Here is a 23,118-nt window from a genome sequence, read left to right on the forward strand (position 1 = left end):
CAAGTGATTGAATTCCACTTCCAGCCTGTTTTTATTTATCCTCTTGAAATGCCTGTGAGTCAATCAGTTGGCCAGGAAACCTGGTGCTGCACAGAACTAGTCTGTATTTTATTGTGGCGTAGATTCCAGGCAAGAGCTCTGCTTTTCTCCTGGGAGAGGTGCATTTCCAGGGTGTCCTTGTATTTAGTATTTGTGTCATAACATAAGTGGTTAGTATAGCAGGCCCAAAAGTTACCTCCTTGCTGAAAACTGCTCCTTTAAAAACAGCCTGTCCTGATAATAGTATCCTGGAGGAGACATTGTCAAATTAAGTTGCAGGCTTTTGTCAGTGTCTCTACAAAGTGAGAGGACTTGGTGGTCCCCTCGGGCTTTCTACTTGCTCCTTGCCAGCTGGGAAGTTGTTTCTTGGTCAGTGTGGGTTCCCAGTCTCCAGTAACTGCATGGGGTGCATTGGTATCTTCTGACCTGTAATCCATGTAACACCTCATGGGGAGCACACGCCTTTGCTGTGGGCTTGGGGTTTTACTAAACCAGAGCTATTCCAGTGAAGCCATATGTCCAAGGTGAGCTCCTGTCTTAAGAAGTTATTAAAGAAAATCTCTTTAATCTGTATAGTTGGTATTTTAAGCATATCTGAAGCAAAACATGAGTGGAGACTGGCTTGGATTTGAGGCTGATTTTAAACATCTTAGGAAAGCATTTTCTTCCCTTGTCAAGCTGAGCAGGATTTACTCTAAGCTGCATTGTTCTCGCCTTCAGGTATACGTGTCCTTTTGTGGAGAAGTTCTCTATTGATATTGAGACGTACTACAAAACTGATCCAGGAGAGCATGTCAACGTGTTCAACCTTTCTCCTACAGAAAAAAGACAAACCATTCTAGGTGAATAGCCTTTTTCTTTTACTTCTTTTATTCTGCTTTTTTTTGCTTGGTATGTCCCATCTGCCTGTCCATCCCCCCCAAACACACACCTGCCCCCCTGTCGGTGTCAGGCTGCTGTGTAGGGTTACATCAAGTAGAGTGAGGACACCTGAGTTCTTTTCTAGGCTTGATGTAAATCACATGGAAATAATTTGAATCCCCTGTCTGTAAATTGAAGCTGATGCTTTCCTGTCTTACTGCTGAGCGCAGCTCCTGAGGGGAGTAAAACATCTAATGATTTTAGGGGTAATAAGTAGAAATAACCATAGAAGAGGAAAATACTGCTGTATAATTGCACAGCTCCTTTGCGTATGTGAAAATCATTCCTATCCGTGCTTCTGAAACATGAAGGTGTATTTCATTTTTGCTTCCTCTTCTTTTAGTCCTGCCCTCATGCAGGTTAACACTTGAGTTTTGCAGCTTTCTTTGGAAGGTTGGGTTAATGAGCCTTATATATGTAAGGATTTAATGAGAACAAGGCAAAAGGGAACATCTTAGAAAAAGGCAGAGAATGTCAGGTGTCATAGCAATTCCTGTCTTGCAGTCCATCCGGGTCCTTGCCCACGGCATTTGCTGGAGACCCGGCTGCGTGGCAGGAGTGCTGGCAGTTACAGCCACACAGGACTGAAGCATCCCTTGCTCTGGAGCTGATGAGACTAGAGAAGTGTTGAGCTCGGGCTGACTTCTGGCAGTGCCATGCTGCGCTGGCCACAGCGGGAGCTCTGAGAAAGGACGTGTGGTGGTTGCTCTGGCTCCTTGAGCACTGTTGACATGCGGGACATGGCAGTGACCCCGTGCAATTTTACTTGAGTGTTATGTGGTTTAAACTTCTTTTGTTCTGAGTTTCAGTTTGACTGTCCTCATTCCTAAGCCTATCTGGTCTGGCTCTCAGTACTGAGCAAATCGGCTTAAGTTGCTGCCTCATTGAGAAGTGTCAGAAGAGCTGTCATTTCTTGGGAAGTGTGATCTTGCCCCTCAATCCAAACTTCAGATGCTTCTGCTGAGGTCTGGGATGGGGGTTGCAGCTCTTTAAAATATGTTCATTCACTCTACTCCCATTGCAGTTTCCACTTCTCCATTGTTGAAGTGTTAATTAGGACTTAAGTTAAACCTTCTTCTTTCCATAGTACATCTGGTCTACCAATAGCACATGAGGAGTTACCGTAACCTCACTTGATGGACTCCAAAGATAAACTGTTCAGTGGGTAGTGTCTTTTCCTTAACAGTGCTAAGAAAGGGCAGGTGCATTTAACTGTCTCAGATGAGACAGGACTGTAGCCCAGAGTGATATTAGAAAAGCTGAAAGCTGAAACATGAAGATCCTTTTTGGAGCTGGAAAGACGGAGTGTGCAGATCTGCCAGAGTGCTGTGGATCTGCAGTCACTGTGGGAAAAAAACATCTATTTGGAGCAAAGCCTCTGTTTGCTGGAACTGTGCGTACCAGTTCCTCTGGCAGAGCTGATCACTGCCCAGCAGCGATGTATAAACAATTTAAATATCAGTTGTTTAAGTGTAAGTAAAAAGAAATTAAATTGCTGTAATGCTTCTGGTACTTATGAAAACAGAAATAACTCCTGAAAAATGGTATTTTCTTCCTTTGTTCAGGAAAAGGAAATGTCTAACTGTTTCTATTCTCTTTCTATAGATCCTATTGATATTGTTAAAGATCCTATCCCTCCACATGAATACAAAGCTGAGGAGGATCCAAAGCTGTATAAATCAGTGAAGACTAAAAGAGGCCCTCTCTCAGAAGACTGGATTCAAGAGTACAAGAACAACCCTGGGAAATACCCCATCATGTGTGCATATAAACTGTGTAAAGTCGAGTTCAGATACTGGGGGATGCAGTCGAAAATTGAGCGATTTATCCATGATGTTGGTGAGCATTTATAGTTTTGCAAAGTCCACTGTTAAGTCCTTAACGTTGTTTCTGAATTGAAACACAAAGGTGAGGTATGTGCAATTTATCATAACCCAAGACATGTCTGTGAAGAGATTCTCATATCTGATGACTCTTTTGCAGAGCTGTGGGTCAGTTCAGAAAAAAATGCGTTATTCTGTCACTTATAATCATGGCATGTATGAATCCAAACCACATGTAGCCACTGAAATGGTTTTGAGTTCTGCATAGACAATATCTTGCATTTGCTTTTTTTTTTTTTTTTAGATAAGGATTTGTCTGTTAAACTTTGCCAGATCGTTTTCAAAATCTGCCAGTTTTCTTTACTGTTAACAAAATCCTGAAGGGCCACTCAGAGAAAGAGGCTCATTTCTCTCATTTCTGAGTCCTAAGTGGTTCCAGAAAACCACTCCCTGGAGTGTCCCTAGTTTCTACCTGCCTTGTGACAGGGCTGGTGGGTCTCTCTGTGGCCATACATCTCTGTCCCCAAGGCTGCAGTGTTCAGGGCTCCCCACCCCACTGTGCTATGACCCACCATGGGTCACTGACAGCTTTAAGTTGTGAGTAAATGTGCTGCTTTCATTGATGCATCATTCTTAGATCAATGCTTTTACGGAGGTATTGTTTGTGTCCCAGAAGTAACTAAGTGGAGATAGGGCAGGTGGTAGCTGTTCTGGCAGTAATTTGTTCTTTGCAGAAAATCTATAACACAACTGATACAGTTTCTGAGCCTTGCCACAAGAGACGGGATCTATGGCCAGTTTTGGAAAACCTAAAGAATGTTTTAAAGAAGCATTCCCATCTCAAAAAAAGTGCAGAGCTATGGCTGTCCTCTGGCAAAGGCCAAAGAAAGGCTGTATAAAGGATGCCACCTGCTTTCTGTATGCAATAAATCCTCCTACATGACCTCTACGTCTGTCCTTTCTATACGCAAAGCTTCTTTAAGTGCCTGTTGCTAGTGTAAGTCATTTTATAGCTCTTTTCAATCATAGCGTGCTCCTGAGTGCTAATGTGGAAAACACTGATAGAGCAGCGGAGAATAGCATGTGCCGCTCTCTCAATAGTCACAGGTTGCTTTCTTAGAGCTCCTTTGGTTTTACTTTACACACAGATGGAAGTTTTTACCTGTTACAGGCTGTATTACAAGTGGCTCTCTGCAATGAACTCCCTTGGCGTTTCAGTGACATGGGTTAATTTAGTGTATACTACAAAACATGGGGGCAGAATAACAACTCCATTGTGTCTGTTAACTGGAAGAGTCACATGCTTCATTTCCATTTGTTCAGAGGTGTTTGGCATAGATTAAACTGTGGGCCCTTAGAAACGTTTCTTTTGTATTTCATGAAAGATTGCCTGCCGTTTTCCTCTTGATTGAGGCTTTGCGGAGAGTCGAGCCAGCTCATTGTCCGCCTTTCAAAAGCCTTTCCACTCTTTTACACTGATGGCAAATAGTGTTTTTCAAAGTGGTTAAGATGCATAAAATCAGGAAAGTCTTTAAGGCAAGACAAAGTTGAGTGAGTCAACAGTGAAAGCAAAAGCTTTGGGTATCCAGAGAAGATGTGTAGCCTTCCCCTGCAATGGAAGCCATTCCTGAGTGGGAAAAGTGCCATAGCATGTGTGCCAAAGACAGCAAGGTATGAGGATGTTTACGTTGGAAAGATGTGAGCTACAACATGACTGACCAGGCTTATCTGCTGATCCTAGTTTTGGGGTTTCAACTGATGACTGAAAGCAGATGGAGGCCTTTATGCATTGTGTACCTGATGGCGGACTAGGCTCTCAAATGCCAGGGATGTTCTTGTGGGCCACCTCCTCCTTGGCGTTTTTCTCTTGGATCCTCTGTTCCCACCTCCTGTAAATTTGTTTCTTGGGAAACCAAGAGTGTGATCCAAACTCTGCCCAAGGGGGGGAGTAGTACTTAGTGGTGCAAACTAAAATTAGAGGATGGGTTGAAAGAAGAACACGTCTGAGTTAAGTGATGGATGGATTGTGAGACGTAGAAAGGCTACTGAGCACGGAGGGAGTAACTCTGGGGGATGGTGTTGAAACGTTCTCAGTCTACTGAGTGCAACAGCCATTTTTTCTGATGACTAATTGGACAGTTACTCAGTGCTTTGACAGCCTGACACACAGACTAAAATTGTGGGCTATTAGTCTACTTGGCTGTAATATTTGTATGCTTTTTTACTCCTTTCCCATAGAATTTAAGTTTAATTGGACTGGCACTGCATAATGTTCTGCTCCCACTTGCTTCCTGATGGTGTATGTGGGCTATGATCCTTTTGCTGTTAAATAAGTGTGTTAGCTGTGTATGGGTTATTGATTATATACTATGGCAAAGTGTGTTCCCATCCCAGTAACGGAAGCTTAGTCTAAGTCATTGCATCTTAGACTAAATACGCCCAAATTGTTGCACAATGAAGTGGAAGTGGTTTTAGAAAGTTCTTTTGCAGAACTTTTGCTTCACTGAAGCACTCAGATGAGAAAGTTCATCCAGAAGGGTACTGCCCGTTGGGGCCTGCAGGTAGAGTTTTGTCTTTTCAAGGGTAGGCAGGATGCAGTTAGCATGGCTGGATGTGACCACAGGCTTTTCTGAGCCAGGGAGGGTAGGGAAGCAAGCAGATATAACTGCAGGTTGCCTTTGATCAGATACATTCAGACAACCAGAACTGTACTGACAAGGTTATGGGATCTTTTGTGACTATCAAGGAAATAGTGTTACACAGGAAAAACCAAACATCCTTTATCTGCTGCCAGGAAACTGTGAGAGTGCCTTATAAAATGCTTTGGGATGTTGTCACTGGGTACATAGTCGATGGGTATCTGAACAGCTACTTTATATGGATAGTAGAGGGGGTTTGGGGCAGGATTTGGTGGTAGGGGTTTTTTTATTTATTTTGGGTTTTTTGCATTGGGTTTTTGTTACATGTACTGTTTTTACTTCATGTTGAAAAACAAACCCATAACTATAGACAAAAGCTTTTTAAATTCAGCTAGAGTCCTCTCTGTCCTGGCTTGTCTCATGGTCATTTACACTTCTTTTGTCAGACTGTTGAACACCACAATCCGCAGGCAAATCATTTACAAATCAGCACCTCATGGATTCAACCAGTGTCTTGAGTTGTTGAGGTGTGAGTTGAAAGGCAAGTGATTTAAATGTTTGCACCCTGCTAGACTCTTCACAGATGATCTTTCTGCACAACGCAGTGGGAAATGTTATAATTAAATCAACACAACAATGACGGGTACTTCTGAACTCAGTCTGCATGTGTACATTTGTGCATGTGTGGTTTCCTTGTTGTTTTTTTTTTTTAATCCAAAGCGTTGTGTGCTCTAGAGAAATAATAGTCTTGTTAACTACTGATAGTACTGAAATCAGCTGGTACCTGCATCCATATAAAAAACCTGTTCCCATTATTTCTGATTGACTTCAGTGTGTGCCTTGCCTGCTGAGACTGTGGGGTTATCCTCTGATTCTGGAAAAGAAGGCTCTGATGAGCGTGGTGCACGCTGCGTGGACGGAGAAAACCTACTCTCAAATCCTCCCTAATTCTCCCATACCACTTGCTTCTCTCTTCACACCAGAGACACTTCTTTGTGAGACCATCTCCTGCCCTGCAGTTCTTCCAGACTGCTGGCTGGCTTTGCTCTGTGGGTGAGAAGGGACCACACCCCCTGGCAGGGGGGATGGAGGAGCGTTGTATTGCCTGGAGCCTCACCTCCGCTGGGCTTGTTGCATTCTGTCCAACCTGGAATAAGGTGACGGGTGGGATGCTGTATCTGACCTGTCTTCCCTGGCCAGTTCCCACCGGGGGCAGCATGCCACAGGCTTGCAAGGCAAATTGCCAAATAAACTGCAGACAGCTGTGAGGCATGACTTGAAAGCACAGTGTGTGGGATTGAGTGCGGGACAGGGACTTCTCGGGCTGAGCAGGAGGCTTTTACACCTCCCCTTCTGCCAGATAGAAGAAAGAAAGCGAACTGGACCACAGATGCCTTCAGCACTGTCCTGATGGGCATCTCTGATCTGTTAAAAAGAGAATTCTTCCCAATTACACTCTGTTTCCTGAGCTTGATCTGTCTCCTCCTTTTCACTTTTCAAATAATAAGCTTGGTTTCCTCTAGCATTTTGATTAAAAAATGCTTTAAGAGTTGATTTTTTTTCCATTGCACAGGGAGGGAAGCAGTGTCTGGACAGCTGAGGTCAGTCATTTCTAGCTGGATCTTGAATTGATACAGCTCTGGGGGGGCACTCGGTGTGTCATAGAATCATAGAATGGTTTGGGTTGGAAGGGACCTTAAAGATCATCCAGTCCCACCCCACTGCCCCGGGTGGGGACACCTTCCACTAGCCCAGGTTGCCCAAAGTCCCATCCAACCTGGCCTTGAACCCTTCCAGGGAGGGGACAGGCACAGCTTCTCTGGGCAACCTGTGCCAGGGCCTCACCACCCTCACAGGGAAGAATTTCTTCCTTATATCTAATCTAAATTTGCCCTCTTTCAGTTTAAAACCGTTACCCCTTGTCCTATCCTTACACCCCTGATCAAGAGTCCCTCCCCCCTTTCCTGTAGCCCCTTTAAGTACTGGAAGGTCACTCTAAGGTCTCCCCGGAGCCTTCTCTTCTCCAGCTGAACCCCCCAACTCTCTCAGCCTGTCCTCACAGGGGGGTGCTCCAGCCCCCCGAGCATCTTCGTGGCCTCCTCTGGCCCCGCTCAAGCAGGTCTGTGTCCTTCTGATGCTGGTGCCCCCAGAGCTGGACACAGCACTGCAGGGGGGTCTCACGAGAGCAGAGTAGAGGGGGAGAATCCCCTCCCTCGCCCTGCTGGCCACACTGCTCTTGATGTTGCCCAGGACACCGTTGGCTTTCTGGGCAGTGAGTGCACATTGCTGTCCTCTGGGTCTCTGCTGCCTACTGGAAGGCTTCAGCATGGCAGGCTGAAGATCAATTCAGTGATATACTCACTGCTGTGCACTAAGGGACTGATAAAGTTTTCCATCCCTAGCCATGACTTTTATTTTTCAATTTCTTTTGTACCTGGACAGCCTCATTCTCTTCCAGGTTTTTTCTATGTGTTTAAGGAAGACAAATGCAGCATCACTGACACATCCCAGGTGAAGGCCAGAGGCTAGGAAATAATCTCAGTCTTTTTGACTTCATAACTAATCTGGAGTGATAGAGGCACAACAGCCATGAAGCCCTGTAATGCCATCCTATTTTCAAAAGAATAAGGCTTTAAGGAAGGGTGATTTGGGAAGTCTAATCAAAGTGACGTGAGCAGTGCAGATGGGGAGGTCTGTGGTTGAGAGGAGGAAATACAGGCGATTTTTATGATCTAAGAGGTGAAGTGAAAGGCGGCAGAGGGGAACTTCAGGAGACTTTTTTTTTACCCCCAAGTGGTTTTCATGTTCCTTATGATGTTAGTCCATTAAAACAAAGATATGCAGTCAGTGGCATCTGTGCCTTTACACAGAGAATTTCTGAGGAATTGGTGCATTGATACATCAAGGCTGGATCCAGGAGCATGTGCAGAAGCAGCTGAGCCCTGGAATGGAGGAAGCCTTGGGATGAGAGCGAGTTGGCTGGTTGCTTCTGGGTCTGATCACAGTCTGTTTTCAAGGTGTTTCAAGCAAGGTAGAAGTGGACATTCTGGATGTGGAAGTCCAAAGGATGGTTGTGGCGTTGGGGACTGAATTATAGCAAGGGAAATGTTTTCTTGGCTTTTAGTGTGGATGTGATGGGAGTTTAATCTTCGTTTTTGAGCTCAGCTGATTGTCAGTTATAATGGGAGGTGAAGAGGCTAAAACATTTTCCATTAGTTCTGCAAAAAAGTAATCTGGTGGGGGGGAATAACTCTGAATCTCGACTACGGTTGAACAGAATTAAGTTGCTGAGGCCCCTTGTTCTGCCCCCGGAAGGTCACAGTCTGCTGGCTTAAACTTGCCCCCCCTACATGGAGCTCCCTTCTGAAAGTCAGGCAGAGAAATGCATAAAATATTGATAGATTTAATCTTACTGTGCAAATGAAGTTCAGGTTGAGCTGGTCGATTGCATTAGCTGTTGGTCTCAGTGGCTGTTTCCTCCTGATAGGTTGACTTGTGATGGCTGGTGGCATTAAGAACTAACCAAAGAGCAGAGCAGACAATAAAGTGCCCAGACCTGGAAAGAAATAAACATATAAAAATAAGATTTTTGTATGTTTAAAAAAACAAAAGAAAAAGTCATTTCTGAAAGCAAAAGGGATATTTAAGCTGAACATCACAGAAACTGTTGCAGTAGTGTGAGATCTAAGATTTTCTGTACAAGAGTGAAGCACATATTGTTGGAAACACCTTAGAAACTCTGCGCGTGGTGGGACCATCCAGCTTTGGCTTTGCTCCTGGAAATGGAGGGTGGTTTACAAGGGCCGTCTTTCCTCTTGGTGGTGTTTAGAGAGCTCGATCAGCAGCTCCCAAAACCTAAATGACTTTAATGTAGCCTGTTGATTGCTCTCTATCTTGTAGTAGCAGTGGTGGTGTTGTGGCCTGTGGTCTTCAGTAGAATGAGAGGATGGCTACCCTGCCTGCCAGCTTTTTCGCACAGTATGTTTCTGCTCCAGGCTTAGCAATGGAGGATTGTGGATCTATAATACCACTGACAACAAATCCCACTGCTGCTTTTGGCATGCCCTTCAAACTGTCTCTGCCTCAGTTTCCCAGTAATTAAAGGGGGGACGATATTTTAATTTTTTTTTTTTTCAGAAGGGCTCCTGTGGGTTAGTTTGTAAGTATTTATAGAAGCTTTTAAAAGCACCATTACTACTGTGTGCTCCCATTGGTAATAAATAGCAGTTTGGAGCTTTGACCAGTCATGAGCTTTTAAGCAATAACACTGGTTGAAAATTCTGAGTGACTATACTGTTTTAAAAGTCTTTGTGGTATGATGATGTTAGCCAACAAGTTTAAGTCTCAGAGGAAAGTTTCTCTTGCCTGGTCAGGAGAATTGTGTGTTGATATTGAGACAGCTCTTCCTTTCAGATATGTGATACATTGAAATATTTTAAATTGGCTTTACCCACTTCATTTTTCTCATGCAGCAGAAGACAGATGGTATCTGCAAAATAAAGCATCTTTATTCCCTCCCTTACTTTGCTTTCCATCCCATTATCTCAGAAGCTCGTATTTGTGATGCTGTTTACGAATACATAGAAGCCAGGTGCAGAAACCAGGTTTCCAAGGAAAGGAGAGGTCTTAACACTGCTGATGTGGGATGTGCTTCTGTCATGTAACAATTGTGGTGGGCTATGTAGTGTTCATCAAAGAACCACTTGAAACTCTCCTGGATAAAAAAAAAAATCAGTGGTTCATGTTGTTGATGTTGACTTTTTTCTTTTTTTTTTTCTTCTGGGAACATACTTCACTTTGAAGGTTGGATCCAAATCTTACAATTTCCCAGAATCTCATGGGAGTTGCAGTTGTGGTCTGTGCGTGGCTCCTCCTTTGGTGGAACAGGCAGTCACAGAACAGAGTGCTCCATCCAGAATTAGGAAATCTCTTCCCAAGTTAAAAGCAGTCGCAGAGGGCTGGCTCATTTTTCAGTGCGTGGTTGGTTAGCAAGAATTGAAGAGATAAAGTACCTGAAGTGACCAGTTCACCATCCTGATGCTTGCTATATGAAGGTCCTTTACTGCAGCTTATAGCATTGTGGTTTTGATGCGGCTGTAATATCCTTGCCACAGTGTCTTGAGGTTTTCAGGAAGGGAATGTGTTGATTCCTGCAGTTTGTAGCACTGGTGACAGGCATTCTGGCTTTGCAGGCTTGCGGAAGGTCATGGTCCGTGCCCATCGGCAGGCTTGGTGCTGGCAGGACGAATGGTATGGGCTCACCATTGAGGATATCCGGCAGCTGGAGAAGGAGGCACAGTTGATGCTGGCTCAGAAGATGGCCCAGTTCTGCGGTGAAAATGATACTGAGCAGCACGGAGTCAAAGACGCTCCTGGTGAGAAGGATGTTGAAGCCAACACAGTTTCACCTGTTGACACAGAGGACGCTGCGGGTAACAGCGAAACAGCCTCTGGGAGATCACTCACGAAGCAGTGGTCTACTTCTTCCAAGTCCTCACGATCTTCAAAGAGAGGAGGTAAGATGCTGCTGCTGACTTGCTCTTCTGAACTTCATGGAGGTTGGGCTTTTGGGAGGTAAGACCATGTCTCCTTGTGGCTGGCACCTTTGGGACAATGCCTATTTTTCCTGTGAGTCCTTCTAACTCAGAGACCTTCTCTGCTGGTGTTGCAGGCTCAGTCTTCTCAGGTGACCTGTTTCTAGCCATCCCATAACTGTGACTCAGTGGCACACGGCAGAATTCTTGCCAATCTCAAAAGCAGAGGAACTATGAACAAACAGCAGAAGAGCAGGCAGCAGCTGGCTAGCAGCGTTGGGTCTCAGAAGAAGACACACAGTAGCGCAGAGAGAGTTAGTCCTTGTTACCCAAGAGCTGCTGGTGGCTTTATAAGTCCTGGTCCTTCAGCAGTGTTCCCTTTCTGGATGTCTGCTTGTCTGCTGTGTCACAAAAGTGGCCCGGCTGTGGGTCACTGTTAACTGCCTCTTGTTTTCCAGGAGGCAGGTACAGCAGGCACCCTGTGCTCCGCGACCGGGGTTATACGTTACTACATGCCATGAATCTCAAAAGCAGGCGTTTGGCTCCGTGGGTGCTGCTGTGTAGCTCACACAGTGAAGCACCCCCATCATCTGTTGGGGAGATTAAGGCAAATACCCCCCAAAAAATGGGTGGGGGCTGCTCCCTTCTGCTGGTAGCTGTTCGGAGACCAAACCTCCCAGCTTGGGATTAGGTGGGACCATGGATCGCATTTATATTCCTTTTTTAATACTATTTAGGAAGTTTTCAGGACTTTGCTGTTAAGGCCCCCCTGTGGATACTCTGTGAGGACTCAGCTCCGAGTCCTGAATTTTGTCATTCACCTCTCCCTAGGCAGTCACCTTTTTTTTTCCTGTACTAAACTTTTCCCATCCTTGGACCATTCTGTACAAAGGGGTGAATCCCCAGCAAGTTACAGACAAAAAGCTTGAACCCTCAGCAGTTCCCTCTCCTTTTAGTCAAGCGCAGCTGATAGCAGGGTAATAGCTCTCACAGCAAGAGGACAAAAAAAAAAAATCTTGATTTTTTTTCTGAAAATCCCAAGGGGCAGCATTTCTTCCAGTGACGGTGGAAGGGGACATCTAGGTGAGTGAAGCTTCTCCATCTCTCACATGCACTAAATATCGTGAGTTGAGTCTCCATTTTTATTTACCGCTCCATCACTGATTTCATCACGGAGTGAATGAGAGATGAGCAGTAGTTTTACCTTGGCGATGACTCACTGGAGTGAGCCCCAGGGAAGAACCTACCAGATGCTTCATAAATCACTGTATAAAGATAAAAATGCTGCTACTTTGCTTGCACCAGGATTTTATATTGATGTGCCCATGTCTCATTATGCCCTTTGTTATGAACCCCCTCTTCCACTGCTGACACGTTCATTGGAAGCTGTGGTTTTCAGACCTCTTAGGATTTCAGTTGAAGATTTTCACTGGTAGCAAAGCATGAATTTCTTTTAAACTGCAGAATGTCTCATCTTTTACAAGAAAAAGTAATGAAAGAAATGAATTGTGATGTGCTGGGAAGTACGTCATGCAGATATTTTAATCCTCCTTCATGCTGGCAGCATATTAACATATGGAAGCAAGGAGGGCTGTCTTGACTACCGCTACCTCCAGCTGAAAAAAGCAATGCCTTTTCTCCAAAAGATCTCCGTCCTTTCTATACCATCCGAGCGAGACCTCTGGTGATAGCAGGACCCTTGTCGCCATCCCATATGTTATTATATGCTCTATTTTTAGCAACTATTATGCGAGTGCCTTGACGTCACTCCGGCGTGAATTAGCTCTGCTCTGCCAACCTCCTTGCTTGCAGCTCCCTCAGGGGTGGGCGGTGGGGTAGTTGGGGGCTGCTGAGCCAATGCTGAGCTGCAATTAGATGACTCTGCACAGGGTCTCCATCCTTTTTCCATGTGACAACTGGGTAGCAAAATTAGAAGACTTTTACTTATATATTTAACACACAACAATAGCATGAAACAGCTTGTGCAGCTGTCACAGTAACCGGAGCCTTTCAGCGTCTTTGTATATGCTAAATGAGAATTTGTCAGTCTCCTCAGGTTTTTGCTGTGTTAGCTTAGGTGGCTGCTGCAAGCGCTTTGTGTGCGCTGTGCAACATGCAAAGAGCCATCTGAAAGAGGGGAGAAACCTTCTCTCTCATTGTTCTCTGGACAGTGCTCCCTACAGCAGACAGCTGTTCTGTAACAAGTTCAGCCAAGAAGAGTTCAGGCTGGATTATTGCTAAATTATATCGGGGGCAGGGGGAATAAAAAAGCCGTAATATGTTTATATTCAGTGCAGAGAACTCTGGAGGGGAGAATGAAAGGGAGCAGGTAGGTGTGAGAACAGGAGGGTAAACAGGAACCAAAAGGACAGTTGGGTTTTCTCCTCGCTCTGTCAGGACAGCCGCTCTGACAGTTCCCCATGAAGGAGTTGGATAGCACGTTGTTTAAATCATTCAAGTTTAAAGTTTAAATAGATCTCTAATCCAATTTGTGTGGAAGCAATTTCCTTCCAGAAAACAGATTATTTCTATCGAGGCTGCTCTGCTTTAGCTACCCACCCGAAAGTTAGCAAAGCAGAGGCATGGTTTGTGTGCTGATCAGAGGCACGAAGAAAGCTTCCAATCAGCCTGCTCCTTCCTAATTGCAAACTTTAAAACCCAGCTGATTTTGCACGTCCTACTAACAATTATAAATAGCTGCCATTCAAAATAGCATAAGAGTGATACAAACAGCTTGCTTTAATGTAGCATCTTGCTGGCAGGTTCTAACAACAGTAAACAAACAGGATCTGTAAAGCGGTACACTGACATCACACCAGCATCATCGGGGTTTTGTGTTTTTAATATTGCAGCAGTGGATTTTCATAGAGAACACACGATTCTTCCTCCAGCAAAGATCATGTTGGGAACTCTCCGTCTTGTCGATGTAGCGTATCGCATAAGGCTTTTTTGTTTTTTCCAGCAAGTCCCTCACGCCATAGTATCTCCGAGTGGAGGATGCAGAGCATTGCCAGAGATTCAGATGACAGCTCAGATGATGAATTCTTTGATGCACATGGTATGTGGAGCCTAAATCACCATCGTTTGTTTCCTGAAATGGTGGGGTAAGAGAACGGAAGGCATGAGGGTGGGGGGTGAGCGGGGAAGGAAGCGAGACTTTTTTGCTTTGTTTGAAGTCTTTTCCTTTCTAGCCAAGATATGTGCAGCATCAGTGCAGCTTCTTCAAGCATCCCCAGCATCACCCAGCAGACTCTTATATTTAATGTAGCAGCATTTCAGATTCAGTGTGATCTATTTGAAGGGATCTTGAGCAGTCTTAACCTTTGGAGCTGGATATTTTATTTGGTGCAAATGAGTGTGGGTAAAATTCAGCAATACTAACTGGACTGTGGGTGTGTCCTAATGATTCTGATTCAGTATGACTGATTATTTTTCTAATTTATTTTTTAATCGGTAAGAGGTATTATTAATTGTCCTGTCTTGGCCTGAAGAGACCCAAAGCTTGCCTTTATTAACTCCTTATTCTCCTGTTCCCAGAAATACAATAGTGAATGCAACAAGGTACTTCAGATGCCAGAATGAATCAGCGTTGATTCCAGAATTCTCAAAGTAATTCTGACTATCCGTATTAGGAGAAGGCTGTGTTATTTTTCTTTTTCTCTGTGCATGTGTGCTTTGTTCCACTGCACTTGTTTTATATATTGTACTTCATGCGTATTTAAGCCTGAAGGGCTCCGTCTCTACTGACAACAGATGGACTCTTCTCTTGGCTTGTAATGCTAATCTAAGTTAGATGCACAACGTGCACTGATGAAGTTGGTGACCTTTCTGTGAAATGCAGATGATACCCCAGTTTTGTCAAGCAGAATTTCACTGATGTTCAGCTAAAGTTCAGTCGCAAAAAATTGATAGTAGTGTGTTCCAGAAGAGTTCTCACATCAGCTATTTAGGCACGCGTGTCAAATTCTGGGGTAGAAAGTGGCATGCTGTTGTAAAGTAGTGACTTGCACAATAGCAGTTTAAATGGCCAGGATGCATATGCAAGTCAGGGGATGAATGTGTCTCTTGCTGGAAGGAAAAGGGCCAACTTAGTTTAAGTGTCTCTATTTATTAACTTATGTAGCATCCACAAAAACCATGTGAGGATTTATTGTAGCAATATACACACAAGAAAAGAGGAGTGAGTCATCGAAACAGCATCATTGCTATCCACCCTCTTTTTTGCCTTTTTAATTACTCAGTAATAAAATTGAGATAGAAACGGCTCTGCCTGGGATCCAGGCCCCCAGGGAATCCCTGACATGCTCCTAACAGGCCTGGGAAGAAGAATTAACAAAAATGAGCCTTGTGCCACAGTTGGTATCAGCACCTCTGTTGCAATACTTCTAGGAGCTTGCTAACAGAAAAAGCAGCTCCTCTTCTGCTAGCACACAGCATGTCTCCATTTACGTACAGATTGTCCTCTGCAATCTGCACAGTTGGGTTTGAAAAGTCTGCCTAGTCTGATGGGATTTTGGCTTACAAGTTGAAATCTTGATGTGCATGCTGATCAACACAGCCCTCTCTTGGGGAGGGACCTCTTGTTGCTCCTTGGCCCACAGATGACATGTCCCAGCTCCGGGTCTGTGAGTGGGGATGAAGCACCGCTTGCAGCTCATCCTGCCAGGGAGGCTTGTGGGGTCGGTACCATGGGAACTGGCACAGATCAGGATGTGAGTCAACACCAAGCAGAGTTCCTCAGAAGTGCTTCCCGCATATACACACACATTTCCTTGCAGTGCAGTGGGCGTAACCTGAGCCCGAGAAGATTTCTTGTCGCCAGCTTCCCACTCATCCTCATTCACTGGCATAGTCTGGCAAAGATAGTGACAAATACAGTAATATCTAATATCTATCCTGTAATAAATGCTAATAACAGGAGTAATATCCCATTCAGTGATCACTTGAGCAGCAATAAGGGCTGTAATTAAACCTCTCAAGGAAATAAGTTTAATATTTAGATTAAGTTGCTGGAGGAGCTTTGAGTGCAATCTTCCTCTTAATTCTCTGCCAGCATGTGTGTTGCATGCTTGTGCTTTCCACTTGCTCTGAAAAGGTAGTTCCACACTTCCTTGTGCAGGGAAATGGGGATTTACTCAATTTTTTTTCCATAGCTGAGAAAGGAAATGGCATGCTGATGCAAAGTTTCCAGGTTGCTCTCTTTTTATGGTCAAAGTATAAACAGAAACTCCTAAAAATAATTGGTCTTTGCTTGACTTTGCACTTGGTCCCCTTCATGGGTTTTTTTTTAAGCTGTTGCTCAGATTTGCTAAAAAGATTAATATATTTCATAAGCTCTTTGTTCCACATCCTAGGATTCTTCCAACTAATTATTTTCTTGGTAACTGTACAGCAACAAGAAAGGGGGAATGCTAGTCTGGGACTCTGAAGATTACAGCTTTTAGATCTTCAAGACATCTGTAATTACTGCTGTTCTGTTTATAACTCTTTATTAAATTTACAAGCTCAAAACTTTCAGGAAAGAAATACTAAGCCCAGAACAATAAATAAATTAGAAAGCACTTAACCTCCGTAACAGTAAAAGATACATCCTCAATGTAAAAAAAGAAAATAGAAAGGAGGAAACAAAAAGGAACCAGCAACCCATACCAAAGGCATCTTTGCACTGCCGTTGTTTGGTCTCCTGTGGGTTCAGGTGGGAGCTCTGGGGCTCTGTTTCCTTCCCAAGAACCTGCCAGGATTAAGCACAAAGCGTGGAGGCTGCATGGTGCCCTGCCCAGCTCGTGCTGGGTCCTTGCTCTCACCTGATACAGGAGCCGTCAGCTGTCTCAGAGGACCTCTGGTTTTACATACACATTTTTGTGAGCCCTTTCTCAGCTCCAGACTGGCCACCCTGTGTTCAGGCTTGGGCTGTGGTGAATAAGGGCTCTGCAGGCCAGCACCATGTGGTGTGGGCACAAAGCACGAGCCTGCCTTCCAATGTTGCCTGCCTGCCCGCCCTCCTTTCTCCCCTAACCTGGCATAACTCCTCTGATACCTGCTATAGAGCAAGGCTATTAATCTGTCTTATGTTTGGATACTACTGTGGGGTGTTTTACGGGGTCTCTCCTTTATATGTCTCTTCCTTTTAATTACACTCTAGGAACATAATATTTTTGGGACCCTTATTCTTTATCAACTGTAGTTGAACTGAGCCAGGGGATTCAGAAGATCCTGAGGTAGGAGGGAAATGGCAGACACATGCACTCAGTGTGATCAAACAAGTTTCGTTTCATAAGGAAATCAGGCTAAAGATAGCTTAGGGAGTTCATGTTTCCTTTATTACTCATGCCTTTTTAGGTATTCAGTCCCATTAACAATAGTGATCCTTGTCACTGCTTCCCCCAAAGACATCCTGCAGCTTTCAAACAGGTCTGGGAGATCCCAGACAGCAAATGTTGCTTTGTCCTCTCCTGTACTGGAGCATTCTGGCTGCTTTAGCATCGTCAGAAAGCATGGCAAGAAAATGTCAAACTTAGCACTTGAAGTGGTAGCGTTAAAAGTCCATGTTATTTTTTTCCACGCTTGAAGAGTTTAAAACACATGCAGCTAAAATATTTTGTGTACTTTTCAAAAGGTGCTTTGGTTTCTATATAACAAAAGCTGATAAAGTATCATGTTTTATTATGACTTAATTCATCCAAATGTTTATAAGATTATATAGAGTTATGGGATCTTTTATTTAAAATTTTCTTCTGTGCTGTTGTCTGTATATATATATATTTGTGTGTATGACTCTCAAAAAATCTGTTTTTTAAAGAGGACTTGTCTGACAATGAGGAAATGTTCCCGAAAGAAATAACCAAATGGAGTTCCAATGATCTGATGGATAAAATTGAAACCCCCGAATGCGATGATGTCCAGGGTAAAGTTTTTTAAAATAAAAACTGCATGTGATACTTTACAGTATTTCCAGGCAATTGTTACAGCCACATTCTGAAAAAGGTAAAACTTATCCTCATCTCACAAAAGGAGAAGCTGAGACAGAGCATAAAAATGACTGCCCGGTGCTGCTGAAAAAGAATTGCCCAGTGGGAGTTGGGATGGCTCTTGGCTCTCTTTTGTCTTCTGTGTTGGTTAGGCTGCTTTGTGCGACAGCCAGGATTCTCCTGTATAATGATGAAATATTCCAGCTCCATCTTGACTGACTTGAATTTCTCCTGACTCTTCTTTCCTCTTGCTCCATCCTTTGTTCTTGTCTGTACCTGCCTCGGTTTTATTTTCTGCTCATCGTTATGAAATTTTGAAAGGAAACTAACTCCCCAGCAGATCGATTCATGTAGCAGCACGGTGGAAGATGACACTTAGGCTTTCTGGTACAAAGTCGGTCTGTGTAGGCACAGGCGTGTGAATGCATCAAACCTCTGCTCCCGCAGCATAGTTCAAGCAATCCCTTTTATTTTCCCACAAACCAATCATTTCTGACAATTGTGCAGGGATTTCCCATTGTTGCCATCCTTAATAAAGCAATGATACTGGATCGCTGTAATGAGAGAAGAGCTCACTAATGTCCTTAGCGCTTACCGAGGTTATGAGAAATTGCTGGAAAATAAGTGACCCAGCATTGCTGGGCTTCTCGGGTGGAAAGAGGCGGGAGGGAGGGAGAGGGTGATTTGATGAAATAATTAAGATGTGAGGCTGAAGAGGCATTGGCGCAAACAGTGTCTTTATGGAAGAGTGTCTTTGCCAAATAGCATCTTTCAGCGCTGATGTTTTAAACCTCTGTGCTTCCAGGTGATTTGTATCACGAGACATCAGCAGAGTATCGTGTTGGGTCCAGCGTGGAGAGGCTCAGCATCATTGAAGTAAGTGTTTCGGTTCCTTGTAATGAGATCCTTTGTTGCTAGAGTATGTCCATGTGGGGTAAATGGGGTAAACTGCTCCCTTTGCTGGGAGCAATGTCTCCTCTTTCTGAGCCACACCAGCATGCTGTGTACTTCATGGCTAGGTTTAAGGGATTATTTCACCTGTCTTTTGACCATCATATTGAAAACACTCTGTAGTTTGCAGGCAGTGTCAGGTATCCAGCTGGAAAAAAATACTAATCCTGTGGGGATAACTGCAGCCTGAGGCACTGTTGGGTAGAGCTATCCTGCTAATGCCGAACGAGCTAGCATGGACGTGGGAGTGGGAGAGCCACGTTACCAAGGTGCAGGCTGCGGTGGTCCAAGTGACATAGCTCAGCTGTAGCCCACTCTGGAGCTGCTCAGAGTGTTGTTTGGAAACCAGCTATAGCATAGTCTGTGTCAGCGCTTTGGATAAAATAATAAACAAATAATTACACACACATACACACACCAGCTTTCTAGGTTTGCATATACAGGCTTTTGCAATTCGGTGTCCTAGTGAGACAGTGTGTCTTGGGGTGGCTCTATCCTGTCTTTAAAGCATCTGCCTGTCTGTGCTGCAGAGATGATGTAGCTGCTTGCAGTGTGCCTAGGTTATGTCGTGGTCTATCAAAGACCATGAATGTGGTTTTAGTATTACTCCGTGTGCCAGGCTGTAAGTTCATGGTGGTTTGGATTTTTTTGTTATAGACTGAGAGCTCAAGGGCTGTGGGGAGAGTGGGTGACTGGGGATGGGAACAGCTCTAGCCACCTCAAGATAAGCAAGTCACAGCCCTAAGATTTCTCTTAGAGCTCAAGATGGTGTGGAGAACTTGTTGTCTTCTTCAGAGGGTTGTGCAAACTCAACCCTCTCCCCCCTTCATTTTAGAAAAAGAACAAACTTCCAAGTCAGATGAAGAAGACTTTGTAGTTGTTCACAGGCAGCCTGCTAAAATAGTATGATGTTCCTACCCACCATTGCAGTCATTTTCAGGTTAAGAGTCTCCATCACCCAAAAGGTAGTTCAGGAATCCAGTGTCTTAAGAGACTCCAGATCTTACAAGAAAGTCCTAAATAGCCACCTCCACCCCTAAACTAATCAGCAGTTGCTTGCATGTTCCCCACTTCCTTCAAGAGCAGAGGTTAATGAACTGAAAGGGAAAGGTGCCTCCAAATGACTGCTGATAAACTTCTGGATGACCTGAGCTTGGTGACTCATGTTGTTCTCCAAATGAGCACTTAAAACATTTATCTGAAAGCAAAAGTAGTGCTGAGATGCTGAGAGCGCACCTCCCATGTTTCCAGCCAGGCAAAAGTTCACTTTGCAGACGCTGTAAACTGGAATCGGAGAAGGTTTAAAGAGCAGGCATTAATACAGTGTAATGGTACTAAATAATTAAAGGCCATTCTTATGCAGGAGGTCTGGAAAATCTTTATTACAGACTTGGATGTGAATTTTAATACTTCTGGTGGGCTGTGTATTAAGATATGCTTTAACATTATCTGGTAAAAATGTAAGCTACTTGTTAGGTTGCTAATGTGTGCCTGGGCATGCTTTCCTCCCACCAGCAGGTTTGTCAGGGACTCAATCAAAGGACAACAGGTGACTAAAGGTGCTAAAATTAGAAGAATTTGCCAAATGGAAAATCCTGCTGCCCTCCACCCCTTCCATGCCCCCTCCCAATGGCTATTTCTCTGCCTCAACAGGGAGTTGCCCAAGATGTTCTCAGATGTTGTCTCTGCTAGCACAAGGGATAAGGCACAGGAGGAAAGATCAGTACCTGCTTTCACATATCTCGGAGGCGTTGGGGTGGGGGATTTCCGTCCATATGGGAGCCCTAAACACTGAAAGCCCTGGTAGCGAGTAGATATTAAAAATAGTTACTGCTCCATTGTGTTATGTGACCAGTACAAATGGATGCTCTTGGACCTGCTCCTGGGGCATCAGGATTGAGTTTACAGCTGTTCTGTCAGGGCCCTTGATAACCCACTCTGGAGTTCAGATACAATTCCCTCCTTCCTCCAAACTACAGCCTGTCTGCTTAGGCATGGAATTGATTCAACATAACAAGCAAATGACCAAGCCAAAATAAAAACCTTCACTGTGTTCATGTAGCAGTCTCCCACCCAGATGTTGGCCAGTCCTTGGGTCACAGGGTCTTAAAGTTTTTTCTTTTCAGTTCCTCTTCTGCAACATATAGCAAACCTTCTGCAAAGTATAAGCAAATCTGGTCTTATTTATAACTTCTGTTGTAGGCAAGCAGATGCAATGACTGATCTCTTCCTACAACTTCTTTCCCCAGTAACTTGCCACTTGCTGACCTGTTTGATCTCGTTTGTTAATTTTGCTGAATATGTTTTACTCTCAACCGCTGTAGCTGAGCTCAGCACCCCAACAGAAACCAACACCCATCTTTTATTTCTTTATTTTTCCATCCTAACACAGACAGGTAATGACCTTACTGCTGCTGTGTTTTATGTAGTTATAATTTTATGCCTTTTTTTTACTTTCAGCATTCCTTCAGCTTAGGACAGTGAGTTACACTGAGCGCTGAGGCTGTGTGTGCGCATTTGGGCGTGCACATGTGTAGGATAAGAGACCTGGAAGGAGTAGTCAGAGTCTCAGTTGTTGTATCCAGGTGTTCCTAATGCCCATTTCCATAAATTAAAGCACATTCCTTCTTGAAGACAGTTGAGTTTCTCACCCACAAATGTGCAGATGTTATTCTAAATCCTCATATCTCCTGTGCTTAGAAACCTGATTTTCAGTCTACGCTTACTCAGGATCAGTTTAGACTCTTGTGCTTTTGTGCTTGTGCCTGCACTGTCCTTTGACTTAAGTGCCTCTCTTCCCTCCCCAGCTTTCTTTGCTCCTCTCCACTGTGTTTGAGAGCAGGCATTTCATTCTCAGGTAGCTTTGCAAAGCAAAACAAGCTGAACTCTTTCAGTCTCTGTTCAGAAAGTCTCCATGCTTCTTGTCCTTCTGTGGTCCTTCTCACACTGCAGTTATCTTTGTGTGCGGATGGCCCAAACTGAACTCAATCTTCTAGATGGGGCCTTGCTAAGGCCTGTATCGTGGCTATACTGTTTCTCCTGGAAATATCTTGCTTGATTGTTGTTTGCCTCATGCCTGACTGGACTTAATGTGGATAGTGCATTTATTATACACAACCATGTGTGAGCTTGGAGGAGAAATGGTGATAAAATTTGCATAAAATGCACTTGGACCAAATGAAACCTCTTTGCTAAATAAGCCTTTCTGCTGTGCTCTCTTTCATTCCCACCTAGGATGAATCAGTGCAGCCACTAATGCAGCCAAGTAAAATCCATGTCCTCCTCTTGGTACTCCATGGAGGGAACATACTGGACTCAGGAAGCGGTGACCAGAGCTCTAAGCAAGGGGATGTCAACACCATCACAACAGTGTTTGACACAGTGATGAGGGTACATTACCCAGCTGCTCTTGGACACATTGCCATCAGGCTAGTCCCTTGCCCAGCCATCTGCTCTGAAGCTTTTTCACTTGTGTCCAGGTAAGGTGATGCTACTTTGTCACGGAGAGACACGTATAAAATTTCACTCTTGCCTTTTGGGGTTTTTTTTTTTCTGCCCTGAAATGTTCTGTGTGTAATATTGAACTCTCTGACCACACTTTGAGAATGCACTTACTAATACACTAGCGAGGCATTCAATTTCGATTTCATACTTAGCTGCAGTGAATATAGTAATCGTGAAGCAAGAGTTCTGAGATTGATTTATTCTAATTAATCCAATAAATAGTAGGGCTTTAATTCCTTGTCTGAGGGTTGTTCTGTCAATGTAAGTATGTTGTCCTTGAAGATTTACGTTTGATGGGAGGGAAAGATTTATTAAGCTCTCACCCGTTCACAGTGGAATAAACGGCCTTTCTATCTTGAAGCTTTTTTATAATGAACTGCAGTGCTGACTGTACTGTCTGCAGATGTTTTTCTCCACTCTGTATGTGAGGCTGAATATTTCCAGTGTCTCTTGCCCTATCCAGCCTCAGCCCATACAGTTATGACGAAGGCTGCCTGTCCAACAGCCAGGATCACATTCCCCTTGCTGCACTCCCTCTGCTAGCAACATCCTCCCCGCAGTACCAAGAAGCGGTAGCCACAGTCATCGTCAGAGCCAACCAGGCCTACAGTGAGTTCATCAGATCCCAGGAGGGCATGTCATTCAACGGCCAGGTGAGCCAGCGGCTGTTTATAGCCACAATGAAAGGAAGAGCAAGTGAAGCAATTTCCTTCTGAAGCTCTCTTTTTCCATTAATCTC

At 44.2% G+C, this 23,118-nt stretch overlaps 1 protein-coding gene across 13 annotated transcripts in view; it reads left to right on the forward strand.

Moving 5' to 3' along the window:
* The window catches only part of PITPNM2 (phosphatidylinositol transfer protein membrane associated 2), a 142,001-nt gene that overhangs the window by 87,571 nt on the left and 31,312 nt on the right, over window positions 1-23,118 (forward strand). For all 13 annotated transcript variants that reach the window (XM_074887155.1, XM_074887166.1, XM_074887165.1 and 10 more), the window contains 8 exons: window positions 760-881; window positions 2,566-2,799; window positions 10,615-10,938; window positions 13,919-14,014; window positions 17,756-17,860; window positions 18,730-18,800; window positions 22,110-22,354; window positions 22,843-23,032. In XM_074887155.1, coding sequence (XP_074743256.1) covers window positions 760-881; window positions 2,566-2,799; window positions 10,615-10,938; window positions 13,919-14,014; window positions 17,756-17,860; window positions 18,730-18,800; window positions 22,110-22,354; window positions 22,843-23,032 — 1,387 coding nt within the window. The remainder of the gene's footprint in view (window positions 1-759; window positions 882-2,565; window positions 2,800-10,614; window positions 10,939-13,918; window positions 14,015-17,755; window positions 17,861-18,729; window positions 18,801-22,109; window positions 22,355-22,842; window positions 23,033-23,118) is intronic.

The sequence above is a fragment of the Strix uralensis genome, chromosome 17 (genome assembly GCF_047716275.1).
Source record: "Strix uralensis isolate ZFMK-TIS-50842 chromosome 17, bStrUra1, whole genome shotgun sequence".
NCBI classification, from domain to species: Eukaryota; Metazoa; Chordata; class Aves; order Strigiformes; family Strigidae; genus Strix; species Strix uralensis.